The 16,856-nt window shown below is 41.9% G+C and overlaps 1 protein-coding gene across 3 annotated transcripts in view; it reads right to left on the bottom strand.

Annotated features, from left to right (window-relative positions):
* Positions 1-16,856, bottom strand: part of CFAP221 (cilia and flagella associated protein 221) — a 133,801-nt gene that overhangs the window by 48,211 nt on the left and 68,734 nt on the right. For all 3 annotated transcript variants that reach the window (XM_061439816.1, XM_061439823.1, XM_061439811.1), the window contains exons 13-15: positions 13,673-13,762; positions 10,632-10,730; positions 4,085-4,190 (exon numbers count right to left, since the gene is read on the bottom strand). In XM_061439816.1, the coding sequence (XP_061295800.1) occupies positions 4,085-4,190; positions 10,632-10,730; positions 13,673-13,762 (295 nt within the window). The remainder of the gene's footprint in view (positions 1-4,084; positions 4,191-10,631; positions 10,731-13,672; positions 13,763-16,856) is intronic.

Raw genomic sequence — 16,856 nt, 5'->3', positions numbered from 1 at the left:
ATTGACTCTTTTTTTTAATTTATTCTAGGTCCTTGTTAAGCCTTTCTTGCATCTTCTCAATCCTTGTCTCCAGGCTATTTATCTGTGATTCCATTTTGATTTCAAGATTTTGGATCAATTTCACTATCATTATTTGGAATTCTTTATCAGGTAGATTCCCTATCTCTTCCTCTTTTGTTTGGTTTGGTGGGCATTTATCCTGTTCCTTTATCTGCTGGGTATTCCTCTGTCTCTTCATCTTGTTTAAATTGCTGAGTTTGGGGTATCCTTTCTGTATTCTGGCAGTTTGTGGAGTTCTCTTTATTGTGGCGTTTCCTCGCTGTGTGTGGGTTTGTACAGGTGGCTTGTCAAGGTTTCTTGGTTAGGGAAGCTTGTGTCGGTGTTCTGGTGGGTGGAGCTGGATTTCTTCTCTCTGGAGTGCAATGAAGTGTCCAGTAATGAGTTATGAGATGTCTATGGTTTTGGGGTGACTTTGGGCAGCCTGTATCTTGGAGCTCAGGGCTGTGTTCCTGTGTTGCTGGAGAATTTGCTTGGTATGTCTTGCCCTGGAAATTGTTGGCTCTTGTGTGGTGCTTGGTTTCAGTGTATGTATGGAGGCGTTTGATGAACTCCTGTCAATTAATGATCCCTGGAGTCAGGAGTTCCCTGGAGTCAGGGCTTGGACTTAAGCCTCCTGCTTTCAGTTATCGGTCTTATTTTTACAGTAGTTTCAAAACTTCTCCTTCTATACAGCACCATTGATAAAACATCTATGTTAAAGATGAGAAGTTTCTCCACCATGAGGGTCACCCAGAGAGGTTCACAGCGTTACATGGAGAAGAGAAGAGGGAGGAGGGAGTTAGAGGTGACCCGGATGAGATGAGGTGGAATCAACAGAGGAGAGAGTGGGCTAGCCAGTAATCACTTCCTTATGTGCACTCCACAACTGGACTGCTCAGAGATGTTCACGGAGTTATAGAGAGAAGAGAAGAAGGAGGAAGGAGACAGAGGTGGCCAGGAGGATAAAAGGGGGAAATGAAAAGGAGGGAGACAGATCCAGCCAGTAATCAGTTCCCTAAGTGTTCTCCACCGTCTGGAACACACAGAAATTCACAGAGTTGGGTAGAGTAGAGAGGGGTTAGGGAGGAGACACAGGCGACCTGGTGGAGAAAAGGAGAGTCCAAAGGGAGACAGAGCAGTCAAGCCAGTAATCTCGCTCCCTAGTGGAAAATGGGTACTGAAAATTGGGTTCTTAAAGGTACAAAATTGGTAACAAATACATAAAAGCAAAAATTAAAAATCTAGAGTAGAGTTTGGAATTTCAAAAATACAATGTTAAAGAAAAGAAGGAAAAGAAAGAGAGGAAAAACAAACAAAAACAAAGTCACAAAATTATAAAGAAAATATAGGTACAAAATTGATAACAAATACCAAAAAGCAAAAGTTAAACATCTAGAGTAGAGTTTGGAATTTCAAAAATACAATGTTAAAAAAAAAGAAGAAAAAGAAAGAGAGAAACAAACAAACAAACAAAAACAAACAAAGTTGCAAAAATTATAAAGAAAATATAGGTACAAAATTGATAACAAATACCAAAAAGCATAAATTAAAAATCTCCTTTTGAAGACTTGGGTTGCTTTTCTGGGTGCCTGATGTCCTCTGCCGGCATTCACAAGTTGTTTTGTGGAATTTACTCGGCGTTTAAATGTTCTTTTGATGAATTTGTGGGGGAAAAAGTGTTCTCCCCGTCTTACTCCTCCGCCATCTTAGCTCCTCCCCCAATGCTGGTGCATTTAATGTTTCCCCAGAGGTCTCTTAAACTGTCGTCATTTCTTTTCATTCTTTTTTCCTATATTCTGCTCTGTCAGTGATTTCCACCATTCTGTCCTCCAGGTCACCTATCTGTTCTTCTGTCTCAGTTATTCTGCCATTGATTCCTTCTAGTGTTCATCTCTGTTTGTTTGTTCTTTAGTTCTTGTAGGTCTTTGGTAACATTTCTTACATCTTCTCCATTCTGTTTCCAAAATCCTGGATCATCTTTACTATCATTATTCTGAATTCTTTTTCTGAAAGGTTGCTATCTCCATTTAGTTGTTTTTCTGGAGTTCTATTTTGTCCCTTCATCTGGGACATAACTCTCTGCTTTTTCATCCTGATTAACTTTCTGTAATGTGATTTTTGTTCTAGCTGCTATGGGATTGTGGTTCTTCTTGATTCTTCTGTTTGTCCTTTGATGAAGGAGGCTAAGAGGTTTCTGTAAGCTTTTGATGGTAAGGAGAGGGCAGGAAAAGCTAAGTGTTGCTCTGGTGGGTAGGCCCTTGCTCAATAAAACTTTAAAACTTTAATTCAACTAACAATCCCTCCCTGTTAGTTGTTTGGCCTGAGGCAACCCAGCCTTGGGGTCTAGAGGCTCTTTTTTTGAAAGTGAAAGTGAAAGTCACTCAGTCTGTCCGACTCTGTGATCCCATGGACGAATTCTTCAGGCCGGAATACTAGAGTGGGTAGCCATTTCCTTCTCCAGAGGATCTTCCCAACCCAGGGATTGAACCCAGGTCTCCTGCATTGCAGGTGGATTCTTTACCAGCTGAGTTACGTGGTAGGGTTAGTAGTGAACTCCAAGAGGGTTTATGCCACGGGGGGCCTTCCCAGACTGCTGCTGCCAGTGCCCCGTCCCTGTGGTGAGCCCCTGCCTACCCACACCTCCACAGGAGGCTCTCCAACACTAACAAGTAGTTTTGGTTCAGTCTCCTATGGGGTCACTGCTGCTGTCCTCTGGGTCTTGGTGTGTGCAAAATTTTGTTTGTGCCCTCAAAGACTCGAGTCTGTTCCCCGAAGTCTTGTGGAAGTCCTATAATCAAATCCCACTGGCCTTCAAGGTCAGATTCCCTGGGGATTCAGTCCCTTTGTAGGATCCCCAGGCTGGAAGCCTGAAATGGGGTTCAGAAACTTCATAAGAGAGAGTGAGAGCCTCTTTGGTATTATTTTTCTCCAGTCTGTGGGTTGCCCACCCAGTGGGTATGGAATTTGATTTTATTATGATTGTGCCCCTCCTACCATCTCGCTGCAGCTTCTTCTTTGTCTTTGGACACAGGTTATCTTTTTTTGGTGGGTTCCAGTGTTCTCCTCTCAATGGTTGTTCAACAGCTAGTTGTGATTTTGGTGTTCTCGCAAAAGGAGATGAGTGCACATCATTCTACTCTGCCTATCTTGAATCAGAAGTTCCCCTAAAACTGTAATTCTTAATGAAAGTATCTCTGATGAATATTCTTTGTCCTTGTCAGCAAAGAGAAAGATTAAATTAAAGAAACATATAAATTCATTTTACAGGTGTCCACATTTAACTCACAGGTAAATTTTATGATTTTTTTAAAGAGTTTATTAGAAATGTCAGTATCAGAGATAAAATAATATAGGAGGAAAAAAGAATAATTAAAATGTAATAAAATGTGCTATGTTCATAGCAGCACCATTTATAACAGTTAAGACATGGATGCAATCTAAATGTCCATTGACACATGAATGGATAAAAAAATATGGCATATATATATATATATATATATATAATGGAATATTACTCAGCCACAAAAAAGAATAAAAATGCCACTTGCAGCAACATGGATGTACTTGGAGATTATCACTAAGTAAGTCAGAAAGAGGAAGACAAATACCATATATATACTTATATGTTGAATCTAAAATATGACACATGAACTTATCTACAAAACAGAAAGAAAAAAGACCTGTGGTTGTCAAGGTGCAGGGGACCTTGCAGGTGTGGGGAGAGATGGAATGGGAGTTTGGAGTTAGCAGAAGCAAACTATTGTGTGCAGAATGGATAAACAAGGTCCTATTATATAGCACAGGGAACTATATTCACTATCCTGTGATAAACCACAATGGGAAACAATTTTCTAAAAAATGTATATTTATGTATAACAGAATCACTTTGCTGTACAGCAGAATTAACACAGCATTGTAAGTCAATTATACTTCAATAATTTAAAAAAATCCAGTATATGTGATTTATGAAAGCTAACTTCATCACAGAGAAGCCCCCTGCTTAGGGTGTATGCTGATGAAACACAGCTGTTGGCAGCTGCTCTACCTTGTGCCATGGACTGTCCTTCCTGAGTGAACCTTTTCATAATGATGTCTTTCTGTATGTTACGGACGGCATTCAGCATAGTAAGCAAGCGGCGATGAATCAGGACCTGGAATTAGAAAGAATAATGATTTCACGTTATTAATCAGTGCTCGCTTTGGCATTCAATTCAGCTCACTTTCCACAACCACAACCAGGAGCTGAGCCCACCTGGGAATTCCCAGGACGTTACACGCTGCCTTAGACAAGGCTGCAGGTGCCAAGGTCCGGGCAGTGCAGACCCGCCTGGATACAGAGACCAGGCTGTTACTGGGCCTTGACCCACCCAGTTTACGAGCTTCAGTTTTCTCAAATTTCCAGAGTGGAAAGAGCGACAAGTTCCAGGGTGAATCTGAGTAGTGACACTGCTGTTGTGTTATTATCAGAATTGAAGGACAAACTGAGTGGAGGATTCTTTAGAAGCCTGGCAGTGGGTTGGGGCAATGCTGGCTGTATGCTCCCAGGCTTTGCATCCAGAGCAGATACTGCTGGAGCTGTGCTCCCTGCACATCGAGTTGGGGGCCTGCTGATGTCACAGATCATGCTCCTTTCCATCTGGGGACAGACTTTGTCATTTATGGAATATTATGACACAGCTACTCTGCAGACAGTCCTGCTCAAGGAACTGCAGACATAGTGTGGAGAAATGGATGCCCTGCCTACACAGAGCTGATGTTCTGTGTGTGTGTCTGTATGTATAACAGGATGACAACAGACAGGATAAATACCATAAATAAAATAAAAAAGAGTGAACACATGAGGGCATGACTGAGGGGCTGGGGTGGAGTGTCTGGCCTCTTGTGAGGGATGTAAGGATGGCCTCTCCAAGGTTAAGTTTGATCTAAGACTTGAACAATGAGGAGACAGTGGCCCTGGAAAGAAAGTTCTAAGCAGAGGAAGTAGCAGGTGCAAAGATCCTGACTCGGAAACAAAGGAGACAAGCTTAAAGGACAGAGAGAAACCCAGGATGGCCTTGTCATTGTGATAGAAGTTATGCATGTCATTCCAGTTGCAATGGGGGCTTTCAGAGGGTTTCCCTGGGGAGAGGTCCAATCTTGTCCAGGCTTAGGGAGGCCTGGACTGAGGTGGTCCAGGTGAGAGATGATGGGGTGTGGCTGAGCCGAGGAGACGGCAGAGCCATGAGGCTGGGGACAGGTTTGCATATCTAAGTGACAATACCTTCTGGGAAGTGTGCAGAAAAGACAGAAATGCCACTCAAAGCCAGACACACACTGCTGAGCCAGGTGGGCTGGTCCAGAGCAAGTGGCTGGGGTGGCAGTGGGAGTCCTGCTGGCAGGTAGTGTCTTGTGGCCACCTCTGTCCTCCATGGGCACAGAGCCACCTAGACAAAGCCCTAGCAGGGACACCGGTTACAGGGCCTGGGAGGTCGGGGAGCAGGTCACTGATGCAGTGAGCTCTGCTCTATCCACCAGGACTAGTTTCAGCCCAGGCTGCAAGCGCTGCCTGGAAGATACCCACAATGTAAACTGCGGGAGTCTCTTCTACGTGTTGACTCACTTAACTTTCCTGACAGCCCTGAGACAGCTCTCACTGGTGTCCTCAGTGACAGATGAGGAGACAGAGGGCAGAGGTCATGGAACTTTACCAAGACTGAAAAGCTCATGAGAAGTAGCACCAAGATGGGAATGGAAACTGGTGCAGCCACTGTGGAGAACAGTATGGAAATCCTCAAAACTCTATAAATAGAGGTATCATATGATCCAGCAATCCCACTCCTGGGCAGATACCTGGAGAAAACTCTAATTTGAAAAGACACATGCATCCCTATGTTCACAGCAGCACTATTTACAAGAGCTGAACAGAAACAACCTAAAAGTCCTCAGAAAGATTAATGGGTAAAGAAGATGTGGTACATATATACAATGGAATACTACTCAGCCATAAAAAAGAGTAAAATAATGTCATTTGCAGCAATACAGATGGATTTAGAGATTATCATACTAAGTGAAGTAAGTCAGACACAGAAAGACAAATATCATATGATACCATTTATATATAGAATCTGAATTATGACACAAGTGAACTTATCTATGAAACAGAAACAGACTCAGACACAGAGAACAGACTGGTAGTTGCCAAGGGGGAGGGGGTTGGGGGAGGGGTGATTGGGAGTTTGGGATTAGCAGATGCAAACTATTGTATACAGAATGGATACACAACAAGGTCCTACTGTATAGTATAGGGAACTATATTCAACAGTCTGTGAAAAACCACATGGAAAAGAATATGAGCAAGAATACATATGTATGTGTAACTGAATCACTTTCCTGTACAGCAGAAATCAACATGACATTGTAAATCAATTGTACTTGGACTCCCCAGTGGTGCAGTAGATAAGAATCTACCTGTCAGTGCAGGAGAGATGGGTTTGATCCCTGGTTCAGAAATATTCCACATGCCATGGAGCACCTAAGCCCGTGCACCACAATTACTGAGCCTGTGCTAGAGACCCCACGAGCCACAACTACTGAGCCCCTGTGCTGCAATCGCGAAGCCTGAATACCTGAGAGTCTCTACACTGCAACTACTGAATCCCAGATCTAGAGCCTGTGTTCGACAACAAAAGAAGCCAGCACAATGAGAAGCTCGTGTACTCCAAAAAAGAGTAGCCCCTGCTCACTGCAACTAGAGAAAACCCTCACAAAGCAACAAAAACCCAGCCCAGCCAAAAATAAATTTCAAAAATTAATAATAAATAAATAAGTAAAGTTTTCAAAATAAAAAATTAAAAAAGCTATACTGGAGTAAAGGTGGCACTAGTGGTAAAGAAATCACCTGTCAATGCAGGAGATGTAAGGGAGGTGGGTTCGATTCCTGGGTCAGGAAGATCCCATGGAGAAGGGCATGGCAACCCACTCCAGTATTCTTGCCTGGAGAATCCCACGGACAGAGGAGCTTGGCGGGCTACAGTCCATAGAGTTGAAAAGAATCAGACAAGACTGAAGCAACTAGGCATGCATGCAGAAAAAGAAGTAGCACCAGCAACGGAGGGCAAGCACCCCAGGCCAGAGCCCAAGTCTTAACCACTGCTTCCCTCCTGGAGGGGGATTCTGCTCCCCAGGCAGCCACACCCCAGAGGTCGACAGGCAGCATAAGATGCAAGAGGGCCCCCCAAGATGGCTAAGTGCTGAGGCTTACAGGACAGTTTGTTGGAGGAGGGGTAGGCTGAGCTGCCTGAAGGCCAGCTGTGAACAGAGGGAGGTGAGATGGACTGGCATTCTGAGTGAACAGTGAGGAGGAAGTAGATAAGGAGCTGATGTTTAGGAAGCAGATGAGGTCTAGGATCACACAGAGGATGGGGCAGCTGGGGAGGGGAGTAGATAGCCAGACCAGGGGTCACTCACACCCTTTACTGACCTTAGAGACTAACAGATCTTCATTTGTTCCTGATCACGGGAAATGTGCTGGCTGGAGACGAATGTAAGGGTGAAGAAGCCAGGTGGTGAGAGGACACACCTTGAAAGCAGAGCTGCAGCCTGGATGTCAGAGCCCATATCCCACAAGAACACCCCATGATGCTCTCTAGGAATAACTAACCAGCATCCTATGGTTCTAGAGTTTCCATATGGCCCATTAATGCAACTCCTAGATGGACACACCGCAGGAACTGAAAATAAGTCCACAAACTTGTACATAAATGTTTGTGACATCCTATTCCCATCACAATAGCCAAAAACAGGTACAGCTGCAATGTTTCAACCAATAACTAGAAAAAAAGAGTGTGGTATTTCCATATGACTGAACACAATTCATCCTGAAAAAGGAATGAGGTACTGAAACCTGCTGTACCACGGATGAACCTTGAAAAGATGTTAAGTGAGAGAAGCTAGTTACAAAAGGTTGTGTACTATATGATTTTACACATATGAAATGTCCAGAATATGAAAATCCACATAGACAGAAAGTGGACAGTGACTGGAGGGCTAGAGTGACTATTGAGGGGAACAGGGTTTCTTTAGCCAGTGATAAAAATGTCCTAAAGTTGGACCTAAATCAAATCCCTTACGATTAACAGTAGAAGTGACAAATAGATTCAAGGGATTAGATCTGATAGAGTGCCTGAAGAACTATGGACAGAGGTTCATGACATTGTATAGGAAGCAGTGATCAAGACCATCCCCGAGAAAAAGAAATGCAAAAAGGCAAAATGGTTGTCTGAGGAGGCCTTACAAATAGCTATGAAAAGAAGAGAAGAGAAAGGCAAAGGAGAAAAGGAAAGATATACACATTTGAATGCAGAGTTCCAAAGAATAGCAAGGAGAGATAATAAAGCCTTCCTCAGTGATCAATGCAAAGACATAGAGGAAAATAATAGGATGGAAAAGACTAGAGATCTCAAGAAAATTAGAGATACCAAGGGAATTTTTCATGCAAAGATGGGCACAAAAAAAGGAAAGAAATGGTATGGACCTAATAGAAGCAGAAGATAATAAGAAGACGTGGCAAGAATACACGAAAGAACTATACAAAAAAGATCTTCATGACCCAGATAATCAAGATGGTATGATCACTTACCTAGACCCAGACATCCTGGAATGTGAAGTCAAGTGGGCCTTAGGAAACATCACTAGGAACAAAGCTAGTGGAGGTGATGGAATGCCAGTTGAGCTATTTCAAATCCTAAAAAATAATGCTATGAAAGTGCTGCACTCAATCTTCCAGCAAATTTGGAAAACTCAGCAGTGGCTACAGGACTGGAAAAGGTCCATTTTCACTCCAATCCCAAAGAAAGGCCATGTCAAAGAATGCTCAAACTACCGCACAAGTGCACTCATCTCACACGCTAGCAAAGTAATGCTCAAAATTCTCCAAGCCAGGCTTCAACAGTATAAGAACCGTGAACTTCCAGATGTTCAAGCTGGTTATAGAAAAGGCAGAGAACCAGAGATCAAACTGCCAACATCTGCTGGATCATCCAAAAAGCAAGAGAGTTCCAGAAAAACACCTACTTCTGCTTTATTGACTATGCCAAAGCCTTTGACTGTGTGGATCACAACAAACTGTGGAAAATTCTTAAAGAGATGGGAACACCAGACCATCTTACCTGCCTCCTGAGAAATCTGTATGCAGGTTAAGAAGCAGCAGTTAGAACTGGACATGGAACAACAGACTGGTTTCAAATCAGGAAAGGAGATACATCAATATACATCAAGGCTGTATATTGTCACCCAGGTTATTTAACTTATATGCAGAGTACATCATGAGAAATGCTGGACAGGATGAATCACAAGCTGGAATCAAGATTGCCAGGAGAAATATCAATAGCTTCAGATATGCAGATGACACCACCTTTATGGCAGAAAGCAAAGAAGAACTAAAGAGCCTCTTGAAAGTGAAAGAAGACAGTGAAAAAGTTGGCTTAAAACTTGACATTCAAAAAAAAAAAAAAACTTGACATTCAGAAAACTAAGATCATGGCATCCAGCCCATCCCTTAATGGCAAATAGATGGAGAAACAATGGAAACAGTGACAGACTTTATTTTTGGGGGCTCCAAAATCACTGTCGATGGTGACTGCAGCCATGAAATTAAAAGACACTTGCTCCTTGGAAGAAAAGTTATGACCAACCTAGACAGCATATTACAAAGCAGAGGCATTAATTTGCCAACAAAGGTCCATCTAGTCAAAGCTATGGTTTTTCCAGTAGTCATGTATGGCTGTGAGAGTTGGACTATAAAGAAAGCTGAAGGCCAAAGAACTGATGCTTTTGAACTGTGGTGTTGGAGAAGACTCTTGAGAGTCCCTTGGACAGCTAGGAGATCCAACCAGTTCATCCTAAAGGAAATTAGTCCTGATTATTCATTGAAAGGACTGATGCTGAAGCTGAAACTCCAATACTTTGGCCACCTGATGTGAAGAACTGACTGAGAAAAGACCCTGATGCTAGGAAAGATTGAAGGCAGGAGGAGAAGGGGATGGCAGAGGATGAGATGGTTGGATGGCATCACCAACTCAATGGACATGAGTTTGAGTAAACTCCGGGAGTTGGTGATGGACAGTGAAGCCTGCTGTGCTGCAGTCCACAGGGTCGCAAAGAGTCGGACATGACTGGGTGACTGAACTGAACTGAACTGAAAATTGGATAGTGGTGATGGCTGCACCACTCTGTGTGCTAAGTCACTTCAGCTGTGTTCAACTGTTTATGATCCTATGGACTAGATCCCACCAGGCTCTTCTGTCCATTGGATTTCCCAGGCAAGAATACCAGCATGGATTGCCATTTCCTTCTCCAAGGAACCTTCCTGATCCAGGGATCGAATCTGCATCTCCTGTGGCTCCTGCATTGCAGGCAGATTCTTTATCACTGAACCACTAGGGAAGGTCTCTGTACCACTCTGCACTATACAAAAAACTAGAGAATTGTATACTGTATAGGAGTGAATTTTATGGCATGTGAATTGCATCTCAATAAAGTTGTTATAAAAAAACTCATTGCTCAATTTCCCATTGTTAAACACAGGAAAACTTCAACGTGGTGCTGAGACTTACCTTGCGAGCCGCTTGTTGAAACCGTCTCTGTGCTCGGAATCTGTTGACCCAAGTATTATTAATGAGTGGATCAAAATTAGGATGAAATTCTTGGATTTTCTGTGAACACAAAATATCAGTCCATCTTAGATTTAAATTTTAACTCCATGCATAATTATTTAATAAAAATGTTTCAGAGTTTGATCTCAAATCAAGTTATTTGTTCTTCCATTTAATGAGCATTTATTAAGCACTTTGGTGCACACAGCATTATAGGAACTACTTCTTGGGTTAGGAACCAAAAGCAAGACAAGATTTAGGTTTTAAGAAATGTAGTCTAGTCTCATTTTTCTAGTGACTCAATGTCACATATATATAATGCAGATCTGTTTCTGGCTTTCTCTTTGGTTTCATCTGTATGCCAGCACCACACTGCCTTAATGATCTGACTTTTTCATAGACTTTGTCTCCTTCAGAGGCAGTCCTTTCCCCCAGTTTAGTCATTTTAAGTTAAAAAAATTCTCAAGCCTTTTCTCTTTCCTATGTGTACGTGAGTGCTCAGTCACTCAGTCGTGTCCAACTCTGCAACCCTATGGACTGTAGCCCACTAGGCTCCTCTGTCCATGGGATTTTCCAGGCAAGAATACTTGAGTGGGTTGACATTTACTTCTCCAGGTGATCTTCCTGACCTGGGGATCAAACCCACATCTCCTGCGTCTTCTGCACTGCAGGCGATTCTTTACCACTGAGCCACCAGGTAAGCTGGTGGCTTACAAGTATACACACACACGTATCTACATGATAATACTCATGTTCATGTTGTGTATATATACATATATATGTACTTAAAGAGTTTATAAAATTCCATGAGAAAGTCTATTGAGATATTAACTGGATTGCATTAAATCTATAGATCAATTTAGAAAGAGGTGACATCTTTGCAATGTTTATCCTTTTCCATGAAATGTCTGTAAAAATCTTTCAACTTATTTAGATCTTTGCTGCTGTTCTAGTGTAAAGCTTTGTAATTGTTAGATTTGCTTCTAGGTACTTGCTTGCTATTATAAATTACATGTTTATTAAATTATATGTTAACATTTTCTTTCTTGTATGTGAAAATACATGCATATTGTACAATGATTTTATATACAATTGCCAAGCTCTCTCACAAATTCAGTAAGACGAATTATTCTGGCAATAGATTCTTTTAGATTTTCTATAATCATAGTCAATTATATCATATGAAATCAAAGATCTTTCTCTCCAATATTTATGACTTTTATTATATCTTTTTCTTATCATGCTTACACTATATAGAATCTCTAACACAATACTGAATAAAGGAGCTTATGCTTCCTTGTACATATAATACTTCTAACTTTCACCAATTGGAAAGACTTTTACTGCAATTTTTTTTAAAAAAGCAATTTATCAGTTTAAAAAAGTTTCTGTTTTCCTCATTTGGTGAGTTTTCTTTTTGGAAAATTGTGAATATTACATCAAAAAAGAAAGAGAGAAAGAAAGAAATGTACAGTCTAGATAGGCAAGATCGAACAAACACATGTGGCCCTGGGAAAGAATGAAGTCACATGGAAATCAGTCCCTTGTGATGGGGGATGGGGTGCCTTGGAATGGGGGGGCCAGACTGTGTGGTCCTCACTAGAGCCGCACACCATGTGCACATGTGCATAAACACCAGTAACTGGCTGGGAAGGAAAGGGTGCCTGGGGTGTCGAGAGGCCACGAGAGCCTCTGGCGCTGCAGGTTCTTGAACAGAGAAACAATGTGAAGACAGAGTCATTGGAAATGGATCAGCCCCACATTGGCCCAGGCAGTGGGCCACGGAAGAGAAGGCGGATCTGCTGAACAAGCCGAGGCTGAGGTGCGTCGGGGTGTGACGGTGGACCTGGGGGTGGCCTCATGGAAGAGTGACTGGCAAGACTTTGGGGCCAGAGGACATGTGGGGGAGAAGGAAAAAGGTGAAAATAGTTCAGATTTGACAGATCCAGAAGAGAAAAGTGAGAATGATGGAGGTGGGAGATGGAGAAGAATCTTTCCATTGTTAAAATTAAAAATTGGGATAGACAACAGGTCCCACTGTATAGCACAGGGAACTATATTCAATATCCTCTGATAAAACATAATGGAAAAAGAATATATATATATATATATACACACACACACACATATACATACATAACTGAATCACTGTGCTGTACAGCAGAAACTAACACAATCAATTAGAAATCAATTATAAATTGATTTATAAAACCAATTATACTTTTAAATCAATTATACTTCAATAAAATAAAATTTAAAGAATAAACAAAAATTAAAAATTGAGGTTTTTAACCAGAAACTGTCACATGACAGAAGAAACTCTGGCGGGGGCTGCTGTCCCCACTTCGCAGTTGAAGACACTGCGGCACCAAGGCTGAAAGAGCTCCTCCCGGATCCCATATCCGTGGTGGAGCTGGAGCCAGTGCTCTGGCGTCTGACTTCCTGTCTTGTTTGACAAGGGGAGCGAGGGGGCAAGGAACCCACCCAGGGACCCACCCTGAGGATCAGCATGCAGACAGGGGCGTGGACAGCAAAGTGAAGTCACTCAGGCGTGTCCTACTCTTTGCGACCCCATGAGCCTACCAGGCTCCTCCATTCATGAGATTTTCCAGGCAAGAGTACTGGAGTGGGTTGCCATTTCCTTCTCTAGGGCATCTTCCCAACCCAGGGATGGAACCTGGGCCTCCAGGGTTGCTGGCAGACACTTTACCATCTGAGCCACCAGGGAAGCCCTTGGACAGCAAAGGGGAAAAAAAAACGGAGACCAAGAGGAGAAAGCAGAGTGTGGGAAGGAGGTGCCTGTATAGGGTGCCGATAATCTCAAATTGATGCCTGACTTGTGGACATGTTGGAAAAAAAACACTCTGTGAAAAGGTAAGCAAGTTAAAAATTATTAAAAATCTCTTGGTAAGAGGATTTCTAGAAAATTGCTTATATGCTTAAAAAATAAGCATATAAAGAGCTGCTGACAATTAGAATCCAAATAAAGAAAAGTTACTCACTTCTTTCAGGTCGTGTAAAATCCGTTTGGGGTGAACTTCTGTCTTGCGTCGCTGGAATTCCTCATACAAAATAGGATCTCCTCTATCTAGCTGGGGTTTTCAATCATTGAAAATATTAAAATTGAATACAGATGCACACAACTACAACTGTTATTTCTCTTTAAAACGGGTAGAAACACATTAAGCAATTGGTCTAATCCATCCATGATGTTCCCTCTGGGAGTGGTGGTTAAAATGATCATTGCAAGTACACCTACTGTTTAAATATGGAAAGTTTTATTAGAAGCACAAACCCAACACCTTCTTATTAAAATTAGAGTGTGTGTGTGTGTGTGTGTGCATGCACGCGCACACTCGGTCGTGTCTGACTCTTTGAGACCCCATGGGCTGTAGCCCGCCAGGCTCCTCTCTCCATGGAATTTTCCAGGCAAGAATACTGGAGTGAGTTGCTGTTTCCTCCTCCAGGGGATCTTTACGATAGTCTCTGGAAATTATTTGAAGCATTTAAAATTCACAGAGAGGATTCTAGGAAACTGTGTCACCATGGGGGTGTAGAGATTTCATTTAAAAGAAATTTAACGTCCCAGTAAAGTTTTAAGCTCCTTAGAGCTAATTAACCAAGTATCAGGTTTAACACAGGCATGATCTCTCCCCTTTTCCTGGCTGGTGGAGGTTGGGGGTCTGTCTCGTCCCTGGATTAAGAGACCCCCCCTTAATCCCCCTTCCCCCAGATCACCCCCCTTCCCCTATTACTTGTGTCCTCCTGGCCCCTGAGTAATCTCCCTTGTTCCAAACTGGGCACTTCCAGGTTGTTCCCAGGAAGGCTGGCTTGGCTTGGTCAGTGTCTGTACATACCTGCCTCCACAGTAAAAAGGACCATACACACTGCAAAAATGTGTTAGCTTTTGCTTCTCTGTGGGTTTTATTATTTGTTAATTAACTTCTAAAATTAGCTTGGTTCTCAGCTACACTGTCCACAGTCATTTTTAAGACTAAACTGATTCGCATACACACACTACTATATTTAAAATGGATAACCAACATGGACCTACTGTATAGATCAGGGAATTCTGCTCAATATTCTATAATAGCTTAAATGGGAAAAGTATTTGATAAAAATAGATATACATATATGTATAACTGAATGCAGATGATACCACTCTAATAGCAGAAAGTGAAGAGGAACTAAAGAGCCTTTTGATGAAGGTGAAAGAAGAGAGTGAAAAAGCTGGCTTAAAACTCAACACTGAAAAAATGAAAATCATGGCATCTGGTCCCACCACTTCATGGCAAATAGAGGAGGAAAAAGTGGAAACAGTGACAGACTTTATTTTCTTGGGCTCCAAAATCACTGTGGATGGTGACTGCAGTCATGAAATTAAAAGATGCTTGCTCCTTGGAAGAAAAGCTATTACAAACCTAGACAGCATATTAAAAACCAGAGACATTATTTTGCTGACAAAGGTCCATACAGTCAAAGCTATGGTTTTTCCAGAAGTCATGTACAAATGTGAGAGTTGGACCATTAAGAAGGCTGAGCACTAAAGAATTGATGCTTTTGAACTGTGGTGCCGGAGAAGACTCTTAAGAGTACTTTAAGACTTCAAGGAGACCAAACCAGTCAATCATAAAGGAAATCAACCCTGAATATTCATTGGAAAGACTGCTGCTGAAGCTCAAATACTTTGGACACCTGATGTGAAGAGCTGACTCACTGGAAAAGATTCTGATGCTGGGAAAGACTGAGGGCAGGAGGAGAAGGCGGCAGCAGAGGACATGATGATTGGATGGCATCACTGATTCAATGGACATGAATTTGAGCAAACTCTAGGAGCTAGCGAAGGACAAGGGAGTCCGGCATGCTGCAGTCTATGGAGTCCGAAAGAGTTGGACACAACTTAGTGGCTGAACAATAACTTAGCAACTGAACAACAATGATAACTGAATCTCTGTGTCACATACCTGAAACTAACACATTGTTAATCAACTATGTTGTTGTTTAGTCAATAAGTTATGTTTGACTCTTTTGCAACCCCAATGGACTACAGCCTGCCAAGCTCTTCTGTCCATGGAATTTCCCAGGCAAGAATACTGGAGTGGGTTGCCATTTCCTTTTCCAGAGGATTTTCCTGACCCAAGGAGGGAAACTGCATCTCCTGAATTGGCAGGGAGATTCTTTACCACTGAGCCACCAGAGAAGCACTATTCCAATATAAAATAAAAATTAAAAATTAATAAATAAAGATTGAACTTCAAGAAATCTATTCCAACCATCACATTAACACCTTATTTGGAAATAAGAGGACCTACTGTATGGCACAGGGAGCTACACTGTATTTTGAGCTATAGAGTATTTTGTCATAACGTATAAGGGAAAAGAATCTCAAAAAGAATATATATACATATATGTGCGTGTGTGTATAACTGAATCACTGTACTGTATACTTGAAACTAATATGAGCCTTACAAATAGCTGAGAAAAGAAGAGAAGTGAAGGCAAAGGAGAAAAGGAAAGATATATCCATCTGAATGCAGCGTTCCAAAGAATAGTAAGGAGAGATAAGAAAGCTTTCTGAAGTGAACAATGCAAAGAAATAGAGGAAAACAACAGAATAAGAAAGACGAGATCTCTTTAAGAAAATTAGAGATACCAAGGGAATACTTCATGCTAGGATGGGCACAATAAAGGACAGAAACATATGGACCTAACCAAAGCAAAAGATATTAAGAAGAGGTGGCAAGAATACACAGAAGAACTGTACAAAAAAGGTCTTAATGACCTGGATAACCAGGATGGTGTCGTCACTCATCTAGAAGCAGATATCCTGAAACCTGGAGTAAGAAGTCAAGTGGGCCTTAGGAACCATTACTACAGACAAAGCTAGTGAAGGTGATGGAATTTCAGCTGAGCTATTTCAAATCCTAAAAGATGATGCTGTTAAAGTGCTGTACTCAATATACCAGCAAATTTGGAAAACTCAGCAGTGGCCACAGGACTAAGGCCACTCAGTGTTCTCAATCCAATCCCAAAGAAGGGAAATGCCAAAGAATGTTCAAACTAGTGCACAACTGCACTCATTTCACATGCTAGTGAGGCTTCAACAATATGGGAACCGAAAACTTCCAGATGTACAAGCTGGATTTAGAAAAGGCAGAAGAGCCAGAGATCAAATTGCCACCATCC

This window comes from Bos javanicus, chromosome 2, assembly GCF_032452875.1.
Source record: "Bos javanicus breed banteng chromosome 2, ARS-OSU_banteng_1.0, whole genome shotgun sequence".
Taxonomy (NCBI): domain Eukaryota; kingdom Metazoa; phylum Chordata; class Mammalia; order Artiodactyla; family Bovidae; genus Bos; species Bos javanicus.
This window is presented reverse-complemented; position numbering and strand designations above follow the sequence as displayed.